General features: G+C 48.7%; 1 protein-coding gene and 1 long non-coding RNA gene across 2 annotated transcripts; one reads left to right on the top strand and one right to left on the bottom strand.

The window, feature by feature from the left end:
• Positions 1-381: 381 nt before the first annotated feature.
• CDA (cytidine deaminase) lies at positions 382-21,099 on the top strand. The gene is made up of 4 exons (XM_010979802.3): positions 382-582; positions 11,847-11,958; positions 16,870-16,927; positions 20,586-21,099. Exons 1-4 carry the CDS (start codon positions 429-431, stop codon positions 20,700-20,702), a joined length of 441 nt encoding a protein of 146 aa, XP_010978104.1. The 5' UTR covers positions 382-428; the 3' UTR covers positions 20,703-21,099.
• LOC116156778 (uncharacterized) lies at positions 8,801-11,848 on the bottom strand. The gene is made up of 3 exons (XR_004140611.2): positions 11,039-11,848; positions 9,284-9,399; positions 8,801-9,012 (listed from the first exon to the last, which is right to left on the bottom strand). It is a non-coding gene; the product is annotated as an uncharacterized LOC116156778 (long non-coding RNA).
• Positions 21,100-24,668: the final 3,569 nt, after the last annotated feature.

The following is a 24,668-nucleotide window of genomic DNA, read 5'->3' as shown; positions in this document are numbered from 1 at the left end:
AGGAGAGAGTCATTTAACAAACTGAGGGTTTTCAACCCTTGCAGCTGGACTTCCTAAACCTCACTCTGACCACCCAGCAGCCTCTTCCCTGCAGCATGTATGGCCACAGTCACCTACTACACAGTGCCACCCATCCCCTCTCACCCATCAGTGTGTCAGCAGTTAAGAGTGGTCCCCAAGGGAAAGTGTGAAGCACACATGGACACAGTGGCATCCTCCCACACTGGGACACACACTATATCCTTTGACCCCAAATCAAGGGGGGCTCCTCTCCCTGCCCTGGCCCCTCCCAGCATCCCCAGAGGCTCCCACCTGGGAGCCTGTCGGCCGGCCGGGACACACCCCGGGGGAGGAGCTGTTGTCGCGGTGGGGCCCAGCCCACACTGGCTGGTCCCCTTCCGCTCCTCTGCTGGCCCCAGGGGACCGACATGGCCCAGGAGCGTTGCACCCCCGCCCTGGAGCTCGAGCACCTCCAGCGGCTGCTGCTTTCCTGCCGGGAGGCCAAGAAGTCCGCCTACTGCCCCTACAGTCGCTTCCCCGTAGGGGCCGCCCTCCTCACCAGGGACGGCAGGATCTTCTCTGGTAAGGGCGGTGCCCCGGGGTCCCGATCCGTGGCAGCCTGGGCGGGAGGTCAGGGGAGGGCGAGGAGGGTGGGCAGGAGGAGTGGACTCTGTTCCCGCTTCCCTGGGCTGCCCCTGTAACGCTGCCCCTCGCCCCTGCCCTGCCTGCTGTCCCAGACTGTGGGGATGAGTTTGCTGCTCAAATCCAGTGGCTTTCAATTCTTGGAGGACTGGGAAGAGGAGGAGAGATAGAGAAGGAAGTTGGAAGGGGAAGTAGGGCGGTGAGGCCGTGAATGCAGAGCATCAGCAGTCCTGGGAGCCGGGAGGGAGAGGGTTAACACTGGCTGAGCCCCCTTCTGTCTGGCACCCTGCTAGGGCTCCCATAGTTACAGCAGCAAGTCCCCACCTCCCACCTACCCACCGAGGTGTCATGCCCATTTTTCAATGAAGAAACTGAGGTCCAGATGTGACGCAACTTGCTCAAGGTCACACAGGTTGCTGTGAACAGGGCTAGGATCCCCCAAACCCTGCTTTCTTCCTGCCACCCAGTGTCTTGGGGGATGGTTGGGGGGTTCAATGAGGAATCCAGGGGTGACTCCTAAGTGGGGTGTGGGCCTTGCAGAGGGTCTTGGAGGAGAAAAGCCAGGCAGGGTTTGGGAACCAGCTACAAGTGCCGGCCTGGGGAGCCTGGGGACTGGAATCTGAGTCGGCACTAATCTGTTGCTAAGCTCCTCTTCTTTGGTTTGCTAGTTTTATAGAAGAGCTCACTGGAACAAAAATTCAAACTTGTTTCTGCTAAGCTTAGGGACATCCTCTTTTAGGACCGTGGGGAACGTGGCGTGGAGGTGGCACGGAAGCCATGCTTCTCCCCACCCCTCCCATTCCCACCATCACCCCGAGGCCAGATGAGAACTGGCACAGAGAGATGGATGGGAAAGCCCAGTCCCGCTGTCTAGAATCCCCCTTGCGCTTGGCAGCCGCTATTTAAAGGACCAGAGGCTCACATGTGCACATCAGCAGCCCCGGGGCCAGGTGGCAGCCACTCACCCCACCCCTGCTCAGCTGGGAGTCTGCCTTGGGGCCCGCACCTCCCCCTCCACAGGGCCCCTTCTGGACTGTCCTTTGATGTTTCATGTTGTCTCTTGTCTTTTGAGGTTCCCTCTGGTTTCATAAATCTACCTGGGTCTTAAACATCTTTGCGCAGGAGAGGTAACCTTGAGTGACTGCTAGTATATAATGTTATCCATCTAACCCTTATAACCCTGCAAGGCCGTTCTTATATTGCTCCTCTGCAGAGAAGGAAACTGAGGCTCAGAAGGGTTAAATGCTCAAGGTCACAAACTGAGATTTGAACCCAGAGTTCCCTGGACTCCCAAGTTTGCTTTCCTGTGGGGAATAAAGAATCTCTGAGTGTCATGTGGAAATTCAGGCCTGGCCCAGTGGCTTAGATGAGCTTTAAACATTAACCAACACCACAAACAACATCGCAGCCCATACTGCCCCATGGCTCCAGGGCCTTCGATTGTTTCCAGCACCTCGATATCCCCTCCAGATGGTGTTCATCCTGGCATTGATGTCTTCATTCAACAAATATTTGCCAAGCACCAATTATGTGCTAGGTAACGTACCAAGTGCTGAAAATAGCACTGTGAGCAGAAATGACAGTCCTGCCCCCACGGAGGGCCCCTCCTCTTGCACAGGCCATGGCTCAAAGTGTGAGTCCCAGTCAATGACTGTAGGAGCGAATGGATGAGGTGAGCTGGAGTGAGGCCTGTTTAAACTGCAGGGAAGGACCTGATGTCATCAGAGAAAGGGCCATGCAGTGGGCATTTACGGAGGCCTTCTGGGTTGGGGTACAGGCCCTGGGGGAGTTAGGGCCTCCTGCAGGGTTTGCAGCCTGGCGCTGCTGTTTCTCAGCTGTGTGACCCTGGGTAAGACCCTTCCCCCTTCTGAGTCTCAGCTTACGCATTGGTAAACAGGATCACAGCGTCCGCCTCTCAGGATGGCCGTGAACAGAGCTGGTGCGCCTGGCCCGGCGGTCCTCCCTGGTTGTTGGCACCTGTGCTGCATCAGTCACTAAATATGTTGAATTTCACCCCTGGTTGTGAGACGTTAAATGAGCTACTGCCTTTAAGGAGCTGAAGTGATTAGCACAGCTTCTGGCCCACAATAAGAGTATCACAAACGGCGGCTGCTTCTACTACTGCTCTTCACAGGGTGGTGGTGATGGTGATGATGGTGATGATGATGATGGTGGTGGTGGTGATTTGGAGGCAGGTGGTAGAGGACTTCTGAAGGCCAAGTAGAAACACTGAGATTTGATGAGGTAGGAAACAGGAAGCCAGGAAGAGTAACACGAAGTAGGGTTTGAGGACAGTGAGTCTGACAGGTACTCAAGGAAGGCTAGGGCAGAGGAAAGAGTGTCAGGGGACGATGTCTGTCTTGCTCACTGACAGCACATTGCCTGGCGTATGGCACATCCTCAGTTAAGGTTTGCTGAATGCATGAATGAGTGGTATGGGCTAGGGCAGGGGCAGGTAGGATGAAGAAGGAAGCATCTGAGATTGTACAGGACAAATGGACTGAGCCTGGGCTGGACAACATTAGAATGAAGAAAAGGATTATGGTTCCGAGATTTCCAGCCAGGGAGAACAGGAGAATGATGAGGCACTGACCGAGGACATGGTGGACAGAGACCAACAGCAATATTAACAGCAACAATGGATTGAGCATTCCCCAAGCACTGGATATGGAAGATCTTCTGTAATCTCACAGCCACCACATGAGCGGAGACAGTGAGTGTTACATGCATTGGAGCACTTTCAACTGCAAACGCCAGAAACCAACCAGAACTACAATGGGCAAAGGTAGATCTTGCCTCAGGGACAGCTGGATCCAGGAACTCAAATACTATCATCCCTTTCTTTATCCTTCTGGGTGCTGATTTCTTTCTCTTATCTTAAATGTGGGCTTTCTCCAGGCATCAGGGAACATGCACATAGGCAGCCCTTAGTTTATATTCTTACAGCCTCAAAAGCACAGAGGAAAAAACTCTTTCCCACTAGCTCAAGATGGAAAAATAACAGGGAAGGGCTCTAACTGGTCCATCTCCAATCACGTGCCCATCCCTGGGCCAATCACTGTTGTCATGATGGGGTAGCTGGATTGGGCCAGCTGATTCACACACATACTCCTCAGTGCAGGGTGGATGGGTCTGTTACCAGAAGAAGGAGTGTGGGTGTGCCAAGCAGACCAAGCCAAGAGCCAAAGGCATATTATCTAAAAAAGATAACTGAGGATCAGTTTTGTCTGAATCTAAATGCTCTTTTTGCTGCCCCTCGCTACAGGGTGGATATGCAGACGTGGGCAGAGAGATTTGTGCTGAGGAGGGGGAACAAATGGAGGGCATTGACCAGAATCCCTGGATCTCCTTACTTAGAAGGAAAAGGAGGGTAGATGGCAGTAAGGCAGGGCTTGAAGAGCAGGGGAGCGTCAACAACCAGAGGAAACCTGATAGTGCACCAGGAGGTGAATTAAAGACTATTAGGAGGCAGAGAGGGCACAACTGAACTTAAGACACTGTGAGTTTATAGTGGGACAGGTGTGCCCAGCTCAGTGACTTTCTCCAGCTGCACAAAAGACCAGCCTCCTTGGAGATTCCACCTTACAGGCAATTCAAAAGCAAGTCTGACAGCCTTGCTGTCACAATCTTGTAATAATGATCATATTCCCTCTGTCACCCCTGACCCCGGCCAGCCTTGTGCCCCTCGCCAGTGGGCCACCAGGATGGTGATATATACAACACCTGCCTTCTGTGGTTGCTGTCAGGGGAGCTGCGGAGAGAGGAGAAGCTAACAGGGAAGAAAGAGCTGCTGGGGAAGGGGAGGTGAGGACACAGAGAGAAGCGTTAAAATGGGACAGAAGGGGGACTGGGCAGGGGAACTGGAGTCAGCCCAGGGCCTCCCACGTGACAGTGCCTCCCACGTGACAGTGCCCAGCCAGCATCTGTGCAATGCCAGGTGGGAGAGGCGTGGGGGAGAATCATGGGGGATCACTCTCTGCCCACCCAAGGGGTGGGGGAGTTTCTCTTCTTCAGCTCATGCCCTGGGACAGTGGTCTGTCTCTCCCTTTCCTCTTCTCTCTAGGGGCACTTCAGCACTCTCTATGTTTCATTGCCACTTATGGGAAAGGGCACTTTACTGAATCAACTCTAATTAATTTTGGAGGGGAAAAAAAAAACTTAAAAAAAAAAAACAACCCACTACAGGACATCCTGGTTAATCACTGTATCTAGCTTGTCTTGGCTTAACCTTCAAACCTGATCCTTCATCCGTCTTCCCCTAGACCAACCCCTGCCCTCCATATTCCCTCCCTTGGGCTTCCTTCCTCCTCCGTGACCATTCTTTGGTGCTTTCTATGGCCCTGCTCCATGGCGGTTGACCCGCTGCAGGCCCCCCCGCCCCACCCACCGCACCTCCAGGTGAGTCAAAGCAGGCCTCCCTAACCAGATTCCTCTCTTCACCGCCCTGCCCGCCCACCCACCATGCCCCGAGTCCCACCATCCCCTCCACTGTCACTCAAAAGTGGCTCAGTACAGCGATGAGCCGCCTCTAAAACCCCTCCACTCTATAGTTGAGTTAGAATAGAATTCATCCAGGAACCTGTGCGTTGTATTTGCAGTGGGCAGGGAGGCAGGAACGGGGAGAGAGTGGAGTATTTCTTCCAGCACATGGATGTGACATTCTCTAGTCCAGTGATTCTCACATGTGGCCCCAGACTCATAGCCTCAGCGCCTCCCGGGAACTTGTTAGAAATGTGAATTCTTGGGCTCCTGCCCAGAACAACAGAAGCAGAAGCTCCGGGGCTGGGGTTTAGAAGTCTGCTCTAAGAAGCCCTCCAGAAGGAGCTTATGCCCACTTACTTACCTGAGTATAAGAACCACTGCTCGAATCTTAAGAGCCCTCAGAAGACAGAGAGGACGCAGAGATGGGGACTGGCTGTGAATCACCTCCTTGTGAAGTTCTTCCTTGTGAACTTCTTTCCTTGCTGATGTCTTGATGACATCCAACCCCAACCCTGCCTTAAGCACCAAACCACCTCAAAACCCAGCCTCAATGAAATGCCACAGAGAAAAAGGACAGTCCTTTGTATCTGCTGACAGACCGAGATGTGAGTCCTGGCTCCCGGCCTTCACCTCAGCTTTTACCTTCAGTAAAATGGGGTTATAATAGTATCTGCCTTACAGAGCTGTTAAAAAGATTACCAACATAATGCCAACAAAGTGTTCCGCGGAGTGCCTGGCAGATAGAAGGAAAGCAATAAAAGATTAAGAGAAAGCAATTAGTAATAATGGCACTACCATCATAGTGTTATTTTTGGTCCAATCTTATAATTATGGATTCCTATCTTGGTTCCAGTCCAGCCCATCTCTCCTGTGTGTTTCAGAGTAAGTGACAGCCACACCAGGAACGGAGTTGGTTTGCCCGGATAAATGACGTTTTGTTTTCTGGGCTTAGGCAAACAAAACAAAATTTGCCTTTCAGGATCACAGTTCATGGCCAAGGGCTTCCTTGTTCCTTTCTTCCTCATTTTTTTTTCTTTTTTTTAAAGCAAGACTGGGGAATTACACTTGAACTTGCTATAGGCCCTGAGGTTATTCCTTTGCATCTCAGAGATCTAGCCCTGAAGTGGGAAATTCCACTCATTCGATAATAAGTAACTGAGAGCCTCACAGACCTCACCTTTCAAGGCCCTGGTCACACTGCAATCAATGCACAACAGAGACAGTCCCTGCCCTCTGGAAGTTTATACTTGGGAGATAATGGAGGAATTAGCTAACAAAGACATTTATTTCAGGAAAGGGTTAAATGCTGTGAAAAGTACTAAAGCAGGATAAACAGACTGAGAAGGTTGCAGGCAGTGGGGGGAGGAAGCAATTTTACATAAGAGTGATCAGGGAAGGCTTCTCTGAGGAGGTGACATTTGAGCAGAGACCTGGGTGGAATGAACCATGTGCCTATAATGGGAAGAGAGTTCCAGGCAGTTACAACAGCCAGTGCAAAGGCCCTGTAGCAGGAGTGTACTTGGCATCTTAGGGGAAAAACTGGAAAGCCAGTGGGCCTGGAGAGCTGAAGATGAGGTCCGAGAGGTAGGCAGGTTAACACCAGGTTACAAAGGCCTTGTAGCCATGGAAAGGATTTCAAAGTTGCCTGAAGGACAGAGTCAGGGCCACTGTCACATCTCATCTAGCAGAAGCTCAGTCATACAGGCCGACCACCACCAGAGCCTTGACTTTCATGCAATTAATAGCAGCAGTTAGCAGCCGCTGAACACTCACTCTGTGCCAGGCTTTGTGCTAATTGCTTTACATGCATGATCTCAACTCATTCTCACTGGAGGCCTGCGAGGAAGACGCTGTAATTTTCATTTTACAAATGAGGACACTGAGCCGCAGGGAGGTTCAGTCCCTCGCCCAAATTCTCAGAGCCAGGAGGGCAGAAGGGAAGCTACGGGCTCTTTCCACAAAATTCTGTTTGAACAGAGGGTTGTGTGGACGCACACCCATCCAAAATAACCTCTTTCTCTCCTAAACTGGTCCACTGAAATTTTTTTTGTATATTCACTTTCCTTTAAATTTTAACACACAGTAAAGGAAGGTTTCTTTATATGAGGCCATTCTGAACTTCAAAAGCAGACACAGGCAATCATCCTGAGAGACTGGGTCTTCTGCAATCTGGCAATTTGCTTTCACAGCGCATCAGCAAAACCCAAGCTTTATGTGAATCATGTCTAATGGGAATTGTGTCCCTGAGTCAGGGACAAGGCAGGGCTGGGAGGGTGGCCAGTGGAGTGGAGTGGAGTGGGGAGCCAGGCAGGCAGGGATCTGAATCTGGGAGAGGCAGAAGTCAAGTGCAGCGAGGTCAAAGATCAGCAAAGGTGGGATGGGCAGGCAGGTATGAACAGGCCAGGGTATGTTTAAAGGAAGTCATTTCAGGCAGGCGTCAGGAACCTAGTCAGGGCTAGACGAGGTAGGGAACAAGAGAGACTCATTCACTGACTTGCTTAACTTTCGCTGACCCAGCAGAGAGGTGGAGCAATAAGGGGTCAGTTGTTCAGGCTACAGTAACTCACGTGTGAACATGAACAAACACTTGGCTAAAGCAGGCAGTCAATCAGTGCCAGCCACTCCTTCAGGGGTGCAACTCCCCGACCGCTCCCTGTATCCCAACTGTTTTAAATGATTCCTGTTGGGTTGCAAATGATAGAAGTACCTATAAACTATTTCAGACAAAAAGGAGGGTGTATTGGTTCCTAGAACTAAACTGTGGAAGAGCTGGAGTGTCTCTGAGCTTCAGGGGCAGCTGGCACCAGACCAGACTCTTTTCTGGCCATCTTTCATCTGAGTGTCCATTTCATTGTCTCCTATTGGTCTCCTCCATGAAGAAGGAAACCAGGCCACCAGGCCCAGCTCCTAGTATTGGAGAGGAACTGAAGTTCCCTCATGGGGAAGAATTCTGATTGGCCCCGTGTGGGTCAAGTGTTCATCTCTGATTCGCTCAGTGTGGTCAGGTGCTCAGTTCTGATTGGCCCAGTGTGGTTAGGTGCTCAACTCTGATTGGCCCAGTGTGGGTCAGATACTCATCCTTAGGCCAATAACAAAGGCGTGTGAGGAAAGATGGCAGCTCCCATTTCAACTACACGCTGAGAAATTAGATGGGGCTTATTCTCCAGGAAAGAAAAAAAAAAAGGAGGAAGAGGTACTACGTTTCCAAAACTTAAATGCTCACTATGGTCTACCCTTTGGTGACCTGTGCACACACCCTTTTTCCGCAAAGCAGAATGTCAAACGTGTTCCCACCTAATACCACGCAGCCATTTCATGCTGGACAGAGAACGCACTTAGTCTCCTCCCAACAGATGACCTGCGGCCAGAGCAGGGCCCAGGAAGCAGGCCATCTAGTGACACCCGTTCCTCTCCACGAGTTCTGGATATGAAAGCCTGTGAGCCTGAGAACCGTGACAATGGTTAATGGGTTAAATCTTCGCCTCCTAACACACCAATATAAATAATGAAGGGACAGAAAAATACATGAGGAAAATATAGGAGGAGATAGTGGCCAAACAAGTTCCAAACTTGATGAATACAGGAGGAACAAAATACTGCATAATCACAATGAAGACTCAGAGAAAAAGGAAGTGTAATAGGCAAGAAATGGGCTAAGTTGAAGAAACAGATCCAAATACAGTGATTCGCACAAGATGGCTGCTTGCTTTTCTCTCGTCTAACGGACCAGGGGTGGGCTGGAGTACAGGATGCATGGACTGTTCTGCTCTGCTCGCAGGGGTGTTCAAGATTAGCTTCCTTCCGTCTTGATGTACTGCCGTCTTCTAGAGGAGTGTCTGCATCTCATGTTCAAAACTGGCACACGTCATTAGATCCATGTTTCAGCCTCTGTTAAAGGGTGAGACGAAGTGAAGGGCAAGCGATGTTCTTACGAAAATGCCAGTTAGAAATTGCACCCAGCACTTCTGCTCACATCCCACTGGCTCAACCTGTAGGACTACCGGAAGCTTCCGGGAAGGCTGGGAAATGTAGTCTTCAGCAGGTAGCCATGTGCCCAGCTAAGCATCTATTGGGAGAGTGACCACTGGGAACAATTAGTCTTTACCACAAAACCCTCTGTGGCCTTTAAGCATCTGTGTATATCTCTTTACCCACTTACCGCTTTCCTGAGGATGGCAGTCCAAGATCTATCCAGTCACTACATCGAGGTCTAAGAGCGGGATCCTGAGGTGGTGCACAGCCCCATTTCTTGGGTCCAGATGTGGCCCTGCTAATCTAATGGCCGGAAAATTAAAAAATGATCACCTTCCCTTCACTTCACACCTAATCCTGCTATATTCAACGCGGAGTAGGAAAGGCTAACAGTCATCAAATCTCCCAATAGGAAAAGGAAAGGACAGAACAGCTGGTGAACCAGACCAGGCAGTTATCAAACCTGCCGGGCAAGAAGTGTGAAGACTCGTTGCCCTGGGGTACACCTTGCCTTCCCTTTCTGCCCTGGGGGTAACCCTCTTGTCCTCTGTCTGCTGGGGCCCCTGGCTTTGCCCTCTGGGAGCTTCTTGGTTGACCATTATCATCCTCGGCCAAATACCTGAAGTGAGTGTCAAAGAGGATGCCCTCCTTGGGGGCACACAGCTCTCCCAACTTATTGATTGATTGATTGATTTTTTGGCTGAGAGTGGGGGTGATAATTAGGTTTATTTATCTATTTTCTTAGTGGAGGTACTAGGGATTGAATCCAGGACCCAGTGCATGCTAAGCACACATTCTACCACTGAGCTATACCCTCCCCATCCCTCTCAACTTACTTCTGATGGTAGAGTTTTGAGGGCCCAGGGATGTTTTTAGGGATTGAACAATCACAGGCTTTTGTGGGCCAGACTTTTAGCTTCTTTGGCTCTCCAATACTATCAAAACCTTAGAAACCTCTGGTCTGTTTGCTTCCAATCACTTTTATACAGGAGTACCACACCCAAAGAATCCTTTCTGGGGATAGTTCTTAAATGTGCCAACTCCCCTTTTGCAATAACTGGCTTTCCTGCCCAGCCCAACCCTACTGCCTAATTTTAGTGGTGGCTACCTTGACGGACCCAGAACAATGGCTGGGCGGAGATGACAGCCTTAATCAGATCTCTGCCACAGGGCTGACTCACATTGCCAGGAAGAGAAATCCGGTGGTAGGAAACATGGTCTGCCTTCCAGGTTATCACAGGGCAGGGCTGTACCAAAGGGTCTGCCACAGAGCAGCGAGGGCTACTAGCTTTCTGTCTTGCCTTGTCTGTATTTCCTTTCACGTTGCCCAACCGCTAAGCCAAGGCTACTTACTTTCAATCTTTTGTTGTTGTTGTTAGAGCTACATCTTATTTTCAGCACAAATCTCAGTATTAGTTAGATATAGGTTCAGTTACTCTAACACAAAGATCCCAAAATACAATGACTCAAACATGACAGAATTCTCTTTTTCTCTCACATAATGATTTGGCATAGGCAGCTGGTCCGGGGCAAATAGGCAACTCCACTCTGCTCTATGCGTTAACCAGGGTCTCCCAGGTTCCTTTTGTTTTGTTGCCTTTCCATCCCGATGACCATAAAGCACATGGTCAAAGCGGTCTTACCCCATCCCAGCCTGTGGCGAGGAGGAAAAAAAAGGAAGGGCAAGCAATCTCTTTACAAAAGATGTGATCTAAAAGTTTCCCACCTCCCTTTGGCCCACCTCCCATTAAGTAAACTTAGTCACATGGCCGTACTGTGCTGCAAGGGAGGCTGGGAAATGTAGTCTCTGAGTGGCCATGTGATCAGCCATGTCGGAAAGGGCATCACTGGCATTGCTTAAAGGAAGAAGGAGAAAATGAACACTGGGGAACAATGAATATCCTGCCTCAGGGAGCAGGGCATGCTACGGAGAGTGACATACCATGTATCACACCCTGATGGTCGGGGGAGAAAGTCCAGCTCCTGTGACCATTTCTTCATGGTCTCACCTCCCTAAAAATGGAGAGTCTGTTAGTCAGCCAATCTGGTTATGCCAACATTTCGTCTCCTGGAAGCAGCTCTTGCCCACTATCCCCAGGGACACTCCGGACAGGGACACTGGTGAGGACCCGCTTACTGTAGGCTGTGCAGCCGCAGTAGCCCACCTCCCTCCGGAGGCCTGGAGATTGATTGCCTTGAGGCTTATGCAATCATGGACACCTTTTGCAAAGCTTGGGGACTTTTTGTTTGTTAGTTTGTTGGTTTTGACAGTTTGTTTTGCAATACAACCCAGGTTAAACTCTGACAGCTGGTATCTACACCAAAAATTTTACCCAGGCCCAATCTTTGAATCTGAATCACCACCACGCCCTACCCTGTGACTTCTATCTCTGAGATCCAGGGGGCTCTGCTCACCATCTTAAGCCTCAGCATCTCCCTTGGCCTTGACCTCTGCTGGGGAGATGAGGCTGGGTTCATGTGCCCTCTTATGCTCCCCCTGCTCCCAGGCTATGCTTTGAGATGCAGGCACTGGGTAAGTGATGAGAGTGGGAGGTTCTTGGGAAGGGCCACCACACCAGTGGGGTCACAGAGCCTCCCAATGTTTCCGGTCAAATTACCCTCTCCTTCTTACCACCTTGTTCAGAGTAGCGAGTCCCTCCCTGCCCTGGAATGGGACAAGCCTTTTACTCAACACATGCAACAGGAAGTGGTTCTGCTGGAAATACCGCTGGGCTCTCCTCTCTTCTCAGGGTGCAACATAGAAAATGCCTGTTACCCGCTGGGCGTCTGTGCCGAACGAACCGCCATCCAGAAGGCCATCTCAGAAGGGTACAAAGAGTTCAGGGCAATTGCTATCGCCAGGTGAGTGCAAAAGGCAGGTCGTAGCAATATCCATTCATCTGTTCAGCCAACATCCATCACACACCTGTTATTAATCCATTCATTCATCTAGCGTGTTTATTCTGTGCCTCCTATGTGCCAGGCACTGCAGGGCTGGGCTGAGTGCTGAGGGTAGAAGATAAATAAGAAGTGGACACTGCCCTTGGTGAGCTTGAAGAGCAGGTAAACAACCAAGACAACTCTAAGACAAGGGTAGGTGTGCTGTGGTTCTAATAATAGCACAAAGTACAGCAGAATCCCTACAAGATACGACAGAAAGGCAGCATAGAAACCTAAAGCTAGAGGGACCTAAAGATCACCTGGTATAGACTGACTCCTTGGCCATTATACCCATTTTACAGCTGAAGGAACTGAGGCCCAGAGAAGTTGAGCAACTTTCCTGGGAATTAGTGGCAAAGCCAGGACAAATGTCTGGAATCTCACCAGGGCTGATTCCACTGTGCCCTGCTGGGCCAGGAAAGGAAGCTCTCTTCCCTGCCCTCCTTGAGCTGGTACTGGGATCTTTCCTTCACTGTGCAAGCCTGTTCCTTCACTTGGCAAGAACCAAGGATACGAGGACAAGCTGGTGGGGTGACAGCCAGGTAAACCCAGGTTAGGGGCTGAACTAACCAGATTTCAGCCTGAGTTCTGGCTGAACAAGAGCTCTTATCAACTCTCTCTGCATGCCCGAACATAAATATCCAAGTTCCCACATGTGTACCCTCAAAGAGAATTCTTGCTGGCCCTGGACCCAGACTTAGTGGATCCAGTATTCAAGGCATGTGAACGGGCTCTTTGGTTCATTTGGACCCCATTACACTTCCGATTTAATGATGGATTGCTCTTGTGTGTACCGTTGCACTGTCTACGAGAGAGAGTTCTCTGAGCAAGTGATGCTGCAAGAAAATAAAACACGGGAAATGTTGAATCCACCCAGAAAGAGACTGAATGGCTGACAAAGGGTTGGTCTTAAGGGATATCTGGGCGCACGGGTGATGGACTAGGAGTGAATGAGCTCTTCATTGTGGTAGAGGGGCAGGGTCTTTCTGGCAGAAATATAGGGGCCCAGAGCAAGGCCAATAGGGGTCGAGTGACAGAAACCAGCCCCCATTTCTTTTATCAGATTCTAAATTTGGCCTGATGGTCCACATCATTGAAGGTTTTTTCCCTGAGTACCTGGAGCTGAGGATGCCCTTCTGGAGGAGGGCCTCCGGCTTCCGAGAGCTCTCCCTGTGACCGAGTTCTGTTCTGGCTTCTCTCCGGCTTTTAGAAGGAATAAATGAGGCCGCGCTGGGAACATTTTGTGCAGATGAGCCGAGATCAGGATGTGAATTACACTTTATAAAAAGGGGGTGGGGTGGGGAATAACTCAGTTTCAAAGCTGATCCAAGAAAATAATGATATTCTGGGGGAAAGGAGGCCAAAGTCAATGAAAGGATAATGGCGAGGTGGCCTTGCTCTGTTTAGAATGTTCTGGATGAAAGACTTTTTCTCTTGGTCATTATCTACTTTGAAACATGACTGGGTAATGCTAGTGATGATTAGCAAATGTCCTTGTTTATACAAAAACTGCATTTTCCCAACACCCAACTGCTCCTCTCCGGGTACTCAGCCGGTGCCGGCATCCCTGAGCCAGAAACACAGTCATTACTGCACTAATGATTTTTAAATTGAGAGTGTGCATTGAAAGGATGAGTGGGAAGCAGCAGCCCCCTTGTTAACATTGATGGGTGTGAGGAGTCTAAGAGACCCCCTTCGAGATCTGTCAGATGGAGAGCGTGCAGCTCAGGCGGGATTTTGCTAATGGGGAGATAAGCTTGCCCCCGCTGGGGTCTCAGCTGTCATCTTCCAAGTCAAGAGGTTTCCAGCCTGTCAAGTCTGATAAGCTGGCCTCGGCGTGTGGATCAAGGTCAGCACGAACCACAGGGAACTCTCACGTCCCAGCACAAAACAGGAGAGATAAAGGGCAGAGAAGAGGGAGAAGAGGTGGGGCGTGAGGAGGGAGGGTCCCTCTGCACCCAGCGCATTCTGGGATGCTTCTTTCTCCCAAGCTTTTAATTCTTACTCTTGGCTGGAACGTTGAGTAATGCTAAAGAGCCCAGGCTCCAGGATCGGTGAGACCTGGTTTCAAATCCTGCTCCGCTGTTGACCTCAGGCACATTGCTTCAGCAATCAGAACCCGGCTTTTCTTCATAAAGCGAAGGAGGGTAACACCTACCCACTGGGCTGTTGGGAAGACTCTGAGGATGCAATAAATTAAAACTATCATTTGAACATTATCATTATTACTCTGCAGGCTGCAGAACTATCCACGTCAGAGCACACAGACCCTGGGTCCAGTCATGGTTACCAGCTCTGTGACCTTGGGCAGACCGCTTCACCTTTCATGACTGATGACACGTAGACAATAAGAGTACTTATATTGCCCCTATCTTAGAGGATTTTGGAGGATTAGATAGGTTACATCACGTATGGTCCTTAGCACAGTGCCTGGCACACACAAGGGCAATGTTAAATGTGAACCATTCTTACTATCGGGCTGACTCCCAGTTCTCAGAGCCACGCTACCAGGATGCACCACCATCTTGTGACTTGGTGGTTGAACTTGAGGCCAAATCCAACATCCCAGTGGAATGCATGTTCACATCCTACCTTGAAAACCCTAATGCAGCTCACCCTGTCGAAGGAGCTGTCCCTTGAGCAGTTACCCACACGTGTCACAAGATTCAGAAAGGAAGTAGTGAGCTTGGTAGGGGCCAGATCACACAGAGCCATCCAGGCCACTGAAGGGAGGCTGAATTTCACTCAAAGCACCCCTCGCATGGTCCTAACCACAGTCTGCCTGAGTTATGGCATTTACATTCAGATTTTTATCTCCCTTCCAGACAGCAAGTTCTTTCTCAGATGCAAGGAGCCCGGTTTTCTCATCGACTCACACATCTCTTGTTATCACCTAATATATCATAATACTGTATACGATAAGGTACTAAAATTATGACAGAGCTTCTATACGTAAAGGAATAGTGCCTAGTAATTAGTAGAGGCAACAACAATAGATGCAGAGCACGCTGAGGTTTACAAAGCCCTTCGCACGCCCAGCTCATTTTAGATTCCTGCATTCCTACAAAGTGGACAACATTTATTACTCCTCACATTTTGTAGGCAAAGAAATGAGCCTTGCATGGTTAAAAATGACTTGGTCAGAGTCACACATAGTTAGTAAAAGTGTTACCCCAAAAAGTAAAGACCCCAGTTCTTGTCTTACCCAAAAGATAAGTTTACTGTTGGGAGACAGTGCATCGTGTATTGAAAGACTTTTAAAGGTTTATTTAGAAAAGGAAAAGCACACCTTCAAGAACGGGGGGCGGGCTGATCCAAGGGAGGAAGAGCGGCGGGTTTTGTCTCCCCCTCCTCATACCCTCGCTTAGATGTCGTCTCTTGATTGAGTGACAGTTCTTGTCCCTGGAATGCTTAGTCATGTTTGGCCCCTTTGGGCGTGTCCTCACCATGGTGTACACAGAAAAACCCATGGGGGGCCCTAAACCACAATGTTAATTATAACACAATGAACATTGGGTCGTGTCGGGTTAAGTCCTTTCTGCTACCACGCAGTCGTGGCTGTTGGGTTCTAACTGGTTTCTTGCTGGCGCTCATTTAGAAGTAAAGTGCTTTTATGCTGGAGGAGGGCACAACATCATCTTCCAGACCATCCTTCCTCTCCTCCACCTGTCTGCCTGCTGCCCCCACTAATCTAACTACCTAACAAAAGGAGGAGCCGTTCAAGAACCCAGTTTTAAATCCTATCATCTTCCAGAGATATCACCGAGGTGTGGGTCTTAGAAGAGCAAAGATGATGGTGGCCACTGGCCTAACCTCTGGTGCCTCATCGGGCTTGGAGTTTCTTGCAGTTTACTCTTTCTTTAAGCACCATCCTTTGTCCTGCTCAGAGCTGGAGGGTTGCCTGCAGGTGCCCTCATTCTCAGAGACGAATCCTAGGCTGTAAGCTTCTCTGCTCTGACTTTCCCAGGTGCAAGGAGCTCAGTTTTCTCATTTACTGACACTTGTCTTATTTTTTCATGCCTCTGGGCCTTTGCACATACTGTTTCCTTTGCCTGCAACACAGAAAAACTCAGAGCTTCAGGATAGAACCTCTGGGGGAGAGATTATAGCTCAGTGGTAGATCGTGTGCTTAGCATGCATGAGGCCCTGGGCTCAATCCCCAATATCCCCTTTTAAAAAATAAATAAACCTAATTACTTCCCACAAAAAACTTTTTTTGGAAAAAAAAGAAAGAATAGCACCTCTGTTACTTTATCTCACTGAACCTGTGTCCTTGGAGGTAAAATGATCATTCTGATACTCGGGTTATACTTAGAATTAAATGAAATAATGTATATAGAGTGTCTGGTACAATAGCAGGGGCTCAGTCATGGTGACTTAGGAACTCTACACCTGCTCCATTAAATATTCTCTCTCCTTCCCTAAGAAGGGGTTGTCCCCCTCTAACCATGCATTCTTACTGTATTTTGTTTAAAATAATAACTCATCTAGTTTTCTGTGTCACCCACTGGGCTGAGCAATCTCTCGAAGGCCAGAGACAAATTCTCCTTAACCTTTGTGTCCCTGGGGTAGAAGTGACAGCCAGTGCTCACTAAATGTGTATTGAACACACTGATGAAAATAATGGTCCTGCCCACAGCCTTGCCTCTTGCAAGTGTGGAGAGCTCTGTGCGCGTCTTCTCAGCCTCCAAGACACAGCACATCTGTGAACTAGGAACTGCCTGGCAGGATTTGACTTAATCTGGAGCACGGCAGGACGCAGGGCCTGAATTTTAACAACTGCCCTCATGCCTCAGAAGAGACTGATCCATGTCTGATTCTCTCCTTCCCCAGTGACCTGCAAGATGATTTTATCTCACCATGTGGGGCCTGCAGGCAAGTCATGAGAGAGGTAAGCAGCTTCTCTTTCTTCCTGGAACAGACGCCTCCCCGCTTTCCCAGGCTATGGGAGCCAAGCCAAGCTGCCGGCGGGGAGACACAGCGACTGTCCTGTTTGCTGGGTTGGCTGACTGCTAAGGCCTCCCCAGGCTTGCATGAGTCACTGGAAATTATTCTTTCATTCAACAAATACTTACTGAGTGAGCGTCTGCTCCGTGCTAGACATTGACCTTGCTCTGGGGAGACAGCAGTGAACGTCTAGTGCGGGAGACAGACAATAAACAAGGAGCAAAAGAAATAAACAGTAGAGTTTCAGAGAGTGATGAGGGCTACAGAGAGAAAAATGCAGGAAAAAAGGAGTCAAGAGTGACAGAAGGAACAGCTGACTGTAGATCAGGGTCAGAGGTCAGCAAATAGCAGCCCACGGGCAAATCCAGACTGCAGCTTGTTGTCAATAAAGTTTTATTGGCACACAGCCACGCCCATTCATTCACATATTGTCTCTGGCTGCTCTGACCCTACAACGGAGGAGATAAGTAGTTACAACGTGGACCTCATGGCCCACAAGGCCTAGAATATTTACTCTCTGCCCCTCTATGGAAGACAAGTTTGCCAACCCCTCCTTTAGATGGCCAGGAAGAGCCTCTCTGAAGATGACATTTGAGCAGAGATATAAACAATGAGAAAAGATGAGGCAAACAGAGGTCTAGAGGTTTCCAGCCGGAACCAGCAAGCTTAATGCCCATACACTTGGGTTGGAGTTAGAGAAGTCACGTGAAGGCCAGAGAAACTACAACACGGTGAGTGAGGAGGAGGAAGTGTTAGGATGTGAAGTCAGAGGGGCAGGCAGGGGCCAGATTACACAGGGCCTAGGAGGCCATGGATGGAGGGTATATTTTATTCCAAGAATAAAGGGAAGTGAATTATAGACTTAAAAATGGTTAAAATGGTAAATCTTATGTATAGGTTACGATATTAAAACAAAAGTTGGGGGAAGAAAGGAATAAAGGGAACTCGCTGGATGTTTTTAAGAACAGGCTGATGCACTTTCTAGAAAGGTCTTCTTGGCAGAAGGCCCCGGTTTCTTCAACTCTAAAAGCAAAGGGGAGGATTTGGTCGTGGGCTCTGAATCCAGGCTCAGTGCAGTGTTTGATGTGTATATGGACATTCAGGGAAGGGAGATGTCAGTAGCTTTGGTGGACTCACAGAGGGGCTGAGTCCCCCAGAATCTCCCAAGGCTAAAGCCAACAGTTTAAAGACTCCCCAGGCCCTGGAGCTCTGCTGTGACTTCATCAACCCCTCTAAATGCAGCATCTCATTTAACCTCCACATCCAGCCTATGAGGGGAGTGTGGGTCATTATCCCCAAAATCCCAGGGAAGTGAAATCACCTGGTGGGAGTCCCACAGCCGGTCGGTGGTGAGCTGATGTTCACGGTCGGTTCGGGCTGAACTGCAAAGCGCACAGCTGCCTCCCTGCCTTTGTGGTTCCAATTATTTCCGGCCACAGAGGAGATGTAATGGTGCTTTGCAGAATAGGCATTGCTTATTCCATGAGGCCTTCTGCTTTGGGAGTTGTTTGAATTGTGGGGGAGTGGGGGCTGTTGAAGTTATGCTTTTGTACCTCGGGGTTTAAAGTATCTGTTGAACATGCAGACACCTCCATCCGCCTCTTGCTTCTTGCCAGGACTGCAGACACAGTTAACAGAACTCATTTCCCAAACCCAGATGAAAAATGCCACCGCGAAGGCACTGAATTCACAACAGGGAATTCCTCTCCCCTTAGAGGGGCAGGAATGGCTGCCCGGCACCGTGGTATGTCCAAGGCCACATGAGGAAACCGCATCAGGACGCCAGCTCCCTGACTCCTGAGGCCCTAATTGCTCATTGCTGTTTTCTCTAAATAGATTAGATGCTGGCAAACCAGAGAAGGCAACTGGAAAAGCTGAAAGAGAGGCAAAACGGAAACCAAAATGCAAATAAACAGAGCTGAAGCTCGGGGGCCAGGGACCTGGCACTTAAACTCTTCTCCATTCAGCTTTCACCCATACCCTCAGGCAGAGCCTGCCAAGCAGACTTCCTTCCTTAAAAACCTTAATTTTAAAAAGCAAGGAGATGGGTTGTGCCTGGTAATAATGTGGTGATTCAGACCTAAGCGTCAGGAAGACAGGATGCAAACCTGAGCGGTGACTAGTAACCACTAGTCGTCAAAAGCAGTGGCTTCCGTTAATGAAGTATTTACTGTGTTGCAGGCACTGCATGCCTGGAATTTATACCCATCCCCTCTAATTCTCACAACACCTGGCCAGGTAGAGCCTCAGTCTGTTGACTCCAACCCCAGAACTCTCCATTAGCCACAGCTGATTTAACTCTCCACCGAGGACACTCTCTTCCTGCCTAAAACATTTCTTTGTCTCCTTCACAGATCAAGGCTGCTGAGTCTCATAGAGTTTTTGTTTTGTTTTGTTTTGTTTGAAATTTTCTTTTTTGATGGAATTACTGGGGATTGAACCCAGGACCTCGTGCATGCTAAGCACACACTCTACCACTGAGCTATTTCCCTCCCCCGCAAAGAGCTTAATCATTTGCCCAACATCACACAGCAACCAAGTGGTTGCTCTGTAAGAGTAAGCAAGTCCTGATCTGTAAGAGAAAGATGGAGACACAGATTTGGGCTAAAATTCTGCTTTGTGGGCATTATCCTGCTAAGCCTCAGTTTCCTCATCAGTAAAATGGGGATAACATCCACCTACCTCAAATTGTAGATAGTGAAATCCTGCATGTTCAAAGTCTGGTCTGTGAAGAGACAGGCCCGCGACTTCTCCTGGCCGTGGGGAGTAAACGGGAGGCTATAAGGGAAGCTGACGTTCCTCGTTCTTTGTCACAGCAGAAGGAGTCTGGTCCCAGGGGTTAGATTTTGTTCTCTTTTTTTTAACCTTTATTGTGTTATGGTCCCTGTACAGTAAACTACATATATTTCAACCGTACAATTTGATGACTTTTTATATGTGTATATACCAATGAAACCACCACCACAATCAAGATAGCTAACATTTCCATCACTCCCAAGAGGTGTAATTTTCAAACTCCCAATTTATCCCTTCCCACCACCTTTAATCTCTGGTAACCATAAGTCTGTTCTCTATGTCTGTGAGTCTGTTTCTGTTTTGTAAATAAGATCATTTGTGTCCTTTTTTTAAGATTCCACATATAAGTGATATCATATGGTATTTTTCTTTCTTTCTGGCTTACTTCACTTAGAATGATGATCTCCAGGTCCATCCATGTTGCTGCAAATGGCATTATTTTATTCTTTCTTATGGCTGAGTAGTATTACATTGTGTGTATTTATATATATACACCACGACTTCTTCATACAGACATCTGTCAGTGGACAGATTTCATTCTTATAAAGCCCTGAGTGGGTCCTTGATCACAGAATGGAGCATTTACTACCCATTAACAATGTGCCAGGCACCGTGCTAACTGTTTAACGTGCCATCTGTCATTGGCTCCTCCCTCAAGCTCTACAAACCAGGTACGATTATTGTCATTCCCATTTTATAGGTAAGGAAACCAAGGCACAGAGAGGAACGTTAGACAGTAGGAGGTCCGCCCTAACCCCTTGGCCACACTGCCTCCCTCCCTAACACCGGCTTTGCCTCTTTTCCAGTTTGGCACCAACTGGGCTGTCTACATGACCAAGCCAGATGGCACTTATGTTGTCAGGACAGTCCAGGAGCTGCTGCCTTCCTCCTTTGGGCCCGAGGACCTGCAGAAAATCCAGTGAAGAATGGAGAGCACCACCGCCTGGGAGACCCTGGGTTCCCACACGTGCCTAAAGGGACAGCCACCCAGAGAACTTCACAAAGACATTTTCACAGACCCAAGGACATCTGCCAAATGGGCCCCAACCCCGCAGGCACTGGGCAGAGATGATTTTCCCAAATTCCACACAAGCACTGGGGTTTCTACTGGAGTGAGAAAGGGTTTCACTCCAGCCTGGACCAGAGCCCCTCCTTGTAATTTGCTTTGTCCTCCCCGGGACGCAGAGCACCCTGTCCCTGTCTTTCCCTCCTGTGGGCCCTCTTTAAAATTCCAGCCAAGACTGTGCTGCTTCCCTGTCAGCCTTCCCAAAGTTCTATCCCACTCTGAGCGACTTTTCTAATTATAACAGAACATCCTGATTCAGGAGAGCATGTTTCGCTCTGTCTCAAGCCTTGCTTTACAGCTCTTAGGAGGGACAGGGTGATTTGTCCTTATAGAAAGACCTGGACTCTTTCTGCCGGGAGAGGAAATGGGCACCTTGGAACTGTAGCTGGTGTGGAAAGCTGACTTTTAGGCATCTTAGCCCTGCCTTCTCCAGATGGTAGGCCGCTGGGCTGGGTCGAACTGCCAAAAGCCATTTCTGGATTCTATTTTGGGCTCAGTTAGACCTGGGGACCAGATGCCGTCACCACGTCAGTTGTGGCTGAGAGATTCCAAAGTATAAAGGAGGAGGTGTGAATTTGTCTAGACAGCGTAGCAAGTGTTTCCATGAGGATCCACTGTGTCAAGCACTTTTGTGTGGATTATTTTGTATTTAAAGTATTCAACAACTCGGCCAAGAGTATCTCCCCCTTCTCCCTGGGCTTCAGAGAGGCTGAGTAACTTGCTTTAGGACTACAGCAAATTTCAAACCAGAATCTAGGTCCTGTAACTTCCACCATAGTCTAGAAAAGGAGCCTGCTCTTTGCCATGTGCTGGGATGTGAGGAGCTGGAATTTGAACCAGGTCTGTCTGGCTCCCCCTGTTTTTTTCCTTCTTCCACAGCTGAAGTCTGACTGCCTTTATTTATTGAGTCTCTTTTATACACCAAATACTGCAGAGGAAAAGATGTGTAAGAAACAGCCTCTGCCCTGGAGGAACTTGCAGTCTGGCAGGGAGAGAGAGGTGTCAACGGGACTAATGCACAGAAACCCACACTGGGATCCAGGCGGGTACCAAATGCAAGGTGGGCATGGTTGAGGTGGCGGGGGTGGGGTGGGGTGGAGAAGACGCCTTCTGGGAAGTGAGGAGGGTCAGGGAGAGGACTGCCTTTCATGGCGCAATTAGGAAGGTGAAGACTAAATAAGGGAAGGAGCCAGGCTGGCCATCCAAAAGGGGCTGACAGTTCTGGGTGTCCTCCCTGGAGGAGTTGGCCTTGGGAGCAGCCTTAGTGCCTGGGGTAGGAATAGAGTGTAGGTTTCCTCTTTCCTAGGCAAGCAAGTCGCTGGGGGCACAGGGAGTGGACAGGTAATTCATCCCTTCCCTGGGAGTCCTTTCCACTGAGATCAGAGCACCTGCAGGGGTTGCTGTCTGGTAAGACTGGCTTTCCCGTAACACATCCAGACCTACCGGCTGCCGTCTTGAGAGACAGGAAAGTATTTCCATCATTGCTGCATGATGCAAAACTCCACCCTGCCTTTCTTTAGAAATGGCTGTTGGGACCTTCAGCACACTCTTCTGAATGTTCTCAACAAAGAAGAGTGGAGAAAAAAAAAGAAGGAAGCTGGAAGAAAATAGGCCAACAACATCTGTTACAATTCTGCTCATTGGGAATGCGGATTAGTGACTTTTTCCCTTTGTCCATATCTGTATTTTTAAATTTCCAAAACATCTTTTAAAATTTAATAAGAAAAAATGGTATAGCATAATGGTTAAACGGTTGAACTTTGGAGATGAACAGCCTCCAAACTGTGTGGCTTTGGGCAAGTTATTACATAGCTGAGTCTCAGTTTCCTCATCTGTAAAACAGGGATGATAGTTCCCAGCACGTTACTGGGTGGATTGAAGGAAATCAGACACTACTAAGAGCCCAGCGCTGGGTCTTCAGGAAGATCTCGATACATGTCAGCTGTTACTTTCATTAAGTGTAACAAATTTGGGTCCTCCGAGGATGGATTTGTTTTTTGCAAACAGGCTTCTACATTCATTTAACAATTATTTATGAAGTGCCTACCATGTTCTAGGGCAGGGACCAGACCTTGAGAATGTGACAGTAAACAGATAAAATCCCTCCCCTCACAGGGTTCTGTCTACCTGTGGGAAATGACATCTACATGATTCTCTGTATTTTTTTTTTTTTAATGATTCTATACTTCATGACAAGGGTCACTCAAGGGGAAGAAAGTGCTCTGGGGGCAAGTGGCAGGAGGAGTGGGCAGGGCAGCCTTGAGGAGGGGAGATTTCAGCCAGGGCACCAGAAGAGCCAGCCAGTTAAGGAGTAGGGTTTGGAGAGGAGCAAAAAATGAGGACTGTCTGGAGGACTAAGCCCAGTGTTCTTATCCTTCATGGATGCAGACTGGGGAAGGCCATTTGCGAAGAAAGATTCCAGGAATTGTCTGAACGATGTCCCTGTGGAAGAATGACATTCATTTGGCTGCCGAGAGGCTGGGCTGCTTGTTTAAAATAAAAGCACTTTCATTTTGCAGTCCTGCTGTTCTGAGGGCTGTGATTTCAGAGCAGCACATGCTCTATTGTTCAGGGCTGTCCGTGTTTTTAAGGACCCTGAAGCTGAGTCCCAGATTCCCATGGATGTAAACAGAAGCATGTATATTTCTGCTGCTCTTGCCAGCTGCTGCTAATTGCTTATGGAATCAACAAGATTCTTTTGGAATTTCCTTTGAGCAGAGGAGAGCCCAACTATGATTGACGGATGCTAGGGGTACTTTGGGTGCCCATGTCACAAATGAAGCTAGAAAATGCTGTTCAAGAAGAAAAAATGAAATGGCCTAATAAGTCTCACGCACACATAAAAATTTTTATATGATTATGTGAGCACAGAAACAGGCATGGAAGGAACACCCAGTCTGTTCATAATTTTTGAGGGGTATAGGAAGGGGAAGTTAGGGGAGGAGAAATTAAAAACCCTACAACTGAGCAGAAAAATAATATGCCATAATAATTGCATTAGTTACCTACTGGTGTATAAGAAATTATGCCAAAATTTAGCAGGTTGGGACAACAAAAATTTATTATCACACAGTTCCTGCAGGTCAGCAATCTGGGCTGATCTGGCTCATCTCAAGGTCTGATATAAGGCTGCAGTTAAGGCATCTACTGGGGCTGCAGGATCATCTGAGAAGGATCTACCTCAAAGCTCACGTGTGTGGCTGCTGGCAGGATTCCTATGAGCTGTTGCTGTTACTCTTCAGTTCCTTGTTAGGTGGACTTCTCTACAGGTCAGTTTACAACGTAGCAGCTGACTTCCTTCAGAAGCAAGAGAGCAAGAAGAGGAGCAAGACAGAAGCCCGAGTTTTTTGGTAACCTAACCATGAACGTGATATCCCATCACTTTTGCCAAATTCTATTCCTTAGAAGCAAGTCAATGAAGTCCAACCAACAGTCAAGGGGAGGGGATTCTGCCAAGGCATGGATGCCAGGAGGCGATCACTCTAAAGATGTAAAAATTGAAAATGCACATGGACAAGGAAAAGAAAAGAAAACAGAAAAGTAGGTAAGGGTGGCAAGAGGGCCAGAAGAAAAGGACTGGTTTGCTCTGTTAAGGAGTTGACCTTATTCCAAAGGGCCACCATCAGTTTTAGACTGGGGGGTAGGTGAGTGACATGGACAGCTTTGTGCCTTCAATAGCTCAGTCTGCTTAATCAGGAGATATTAGAGAACTGAAGGAAATCATAGACAAAATAGCTGAAAAAGTAAAAGATCATGCCTCTGGGCTTAGAGGGAGTTGAAACAGGAGACAATCACTCTTCATGATGAGACTATCTCTATATTC

Source organism: Camelus dromedarius, chromosome 14, assembly GCF_036321535.1.
Source record: "Camelus dromedarius isolate mCamDro1 chromosome 14, mCamDro1.pat, whole genome shotgun sequence".
In the NCBI taxonomy this organism is placed as follows: Eukaryota; Metazoa; Chordata; class Mammalia; order Artiodactyla; family Camelidae; genus Camelus; species Camelus dromedarius.
This window is presented reverse-complemented; position numbering and strand designations above follow the sequence as displayed.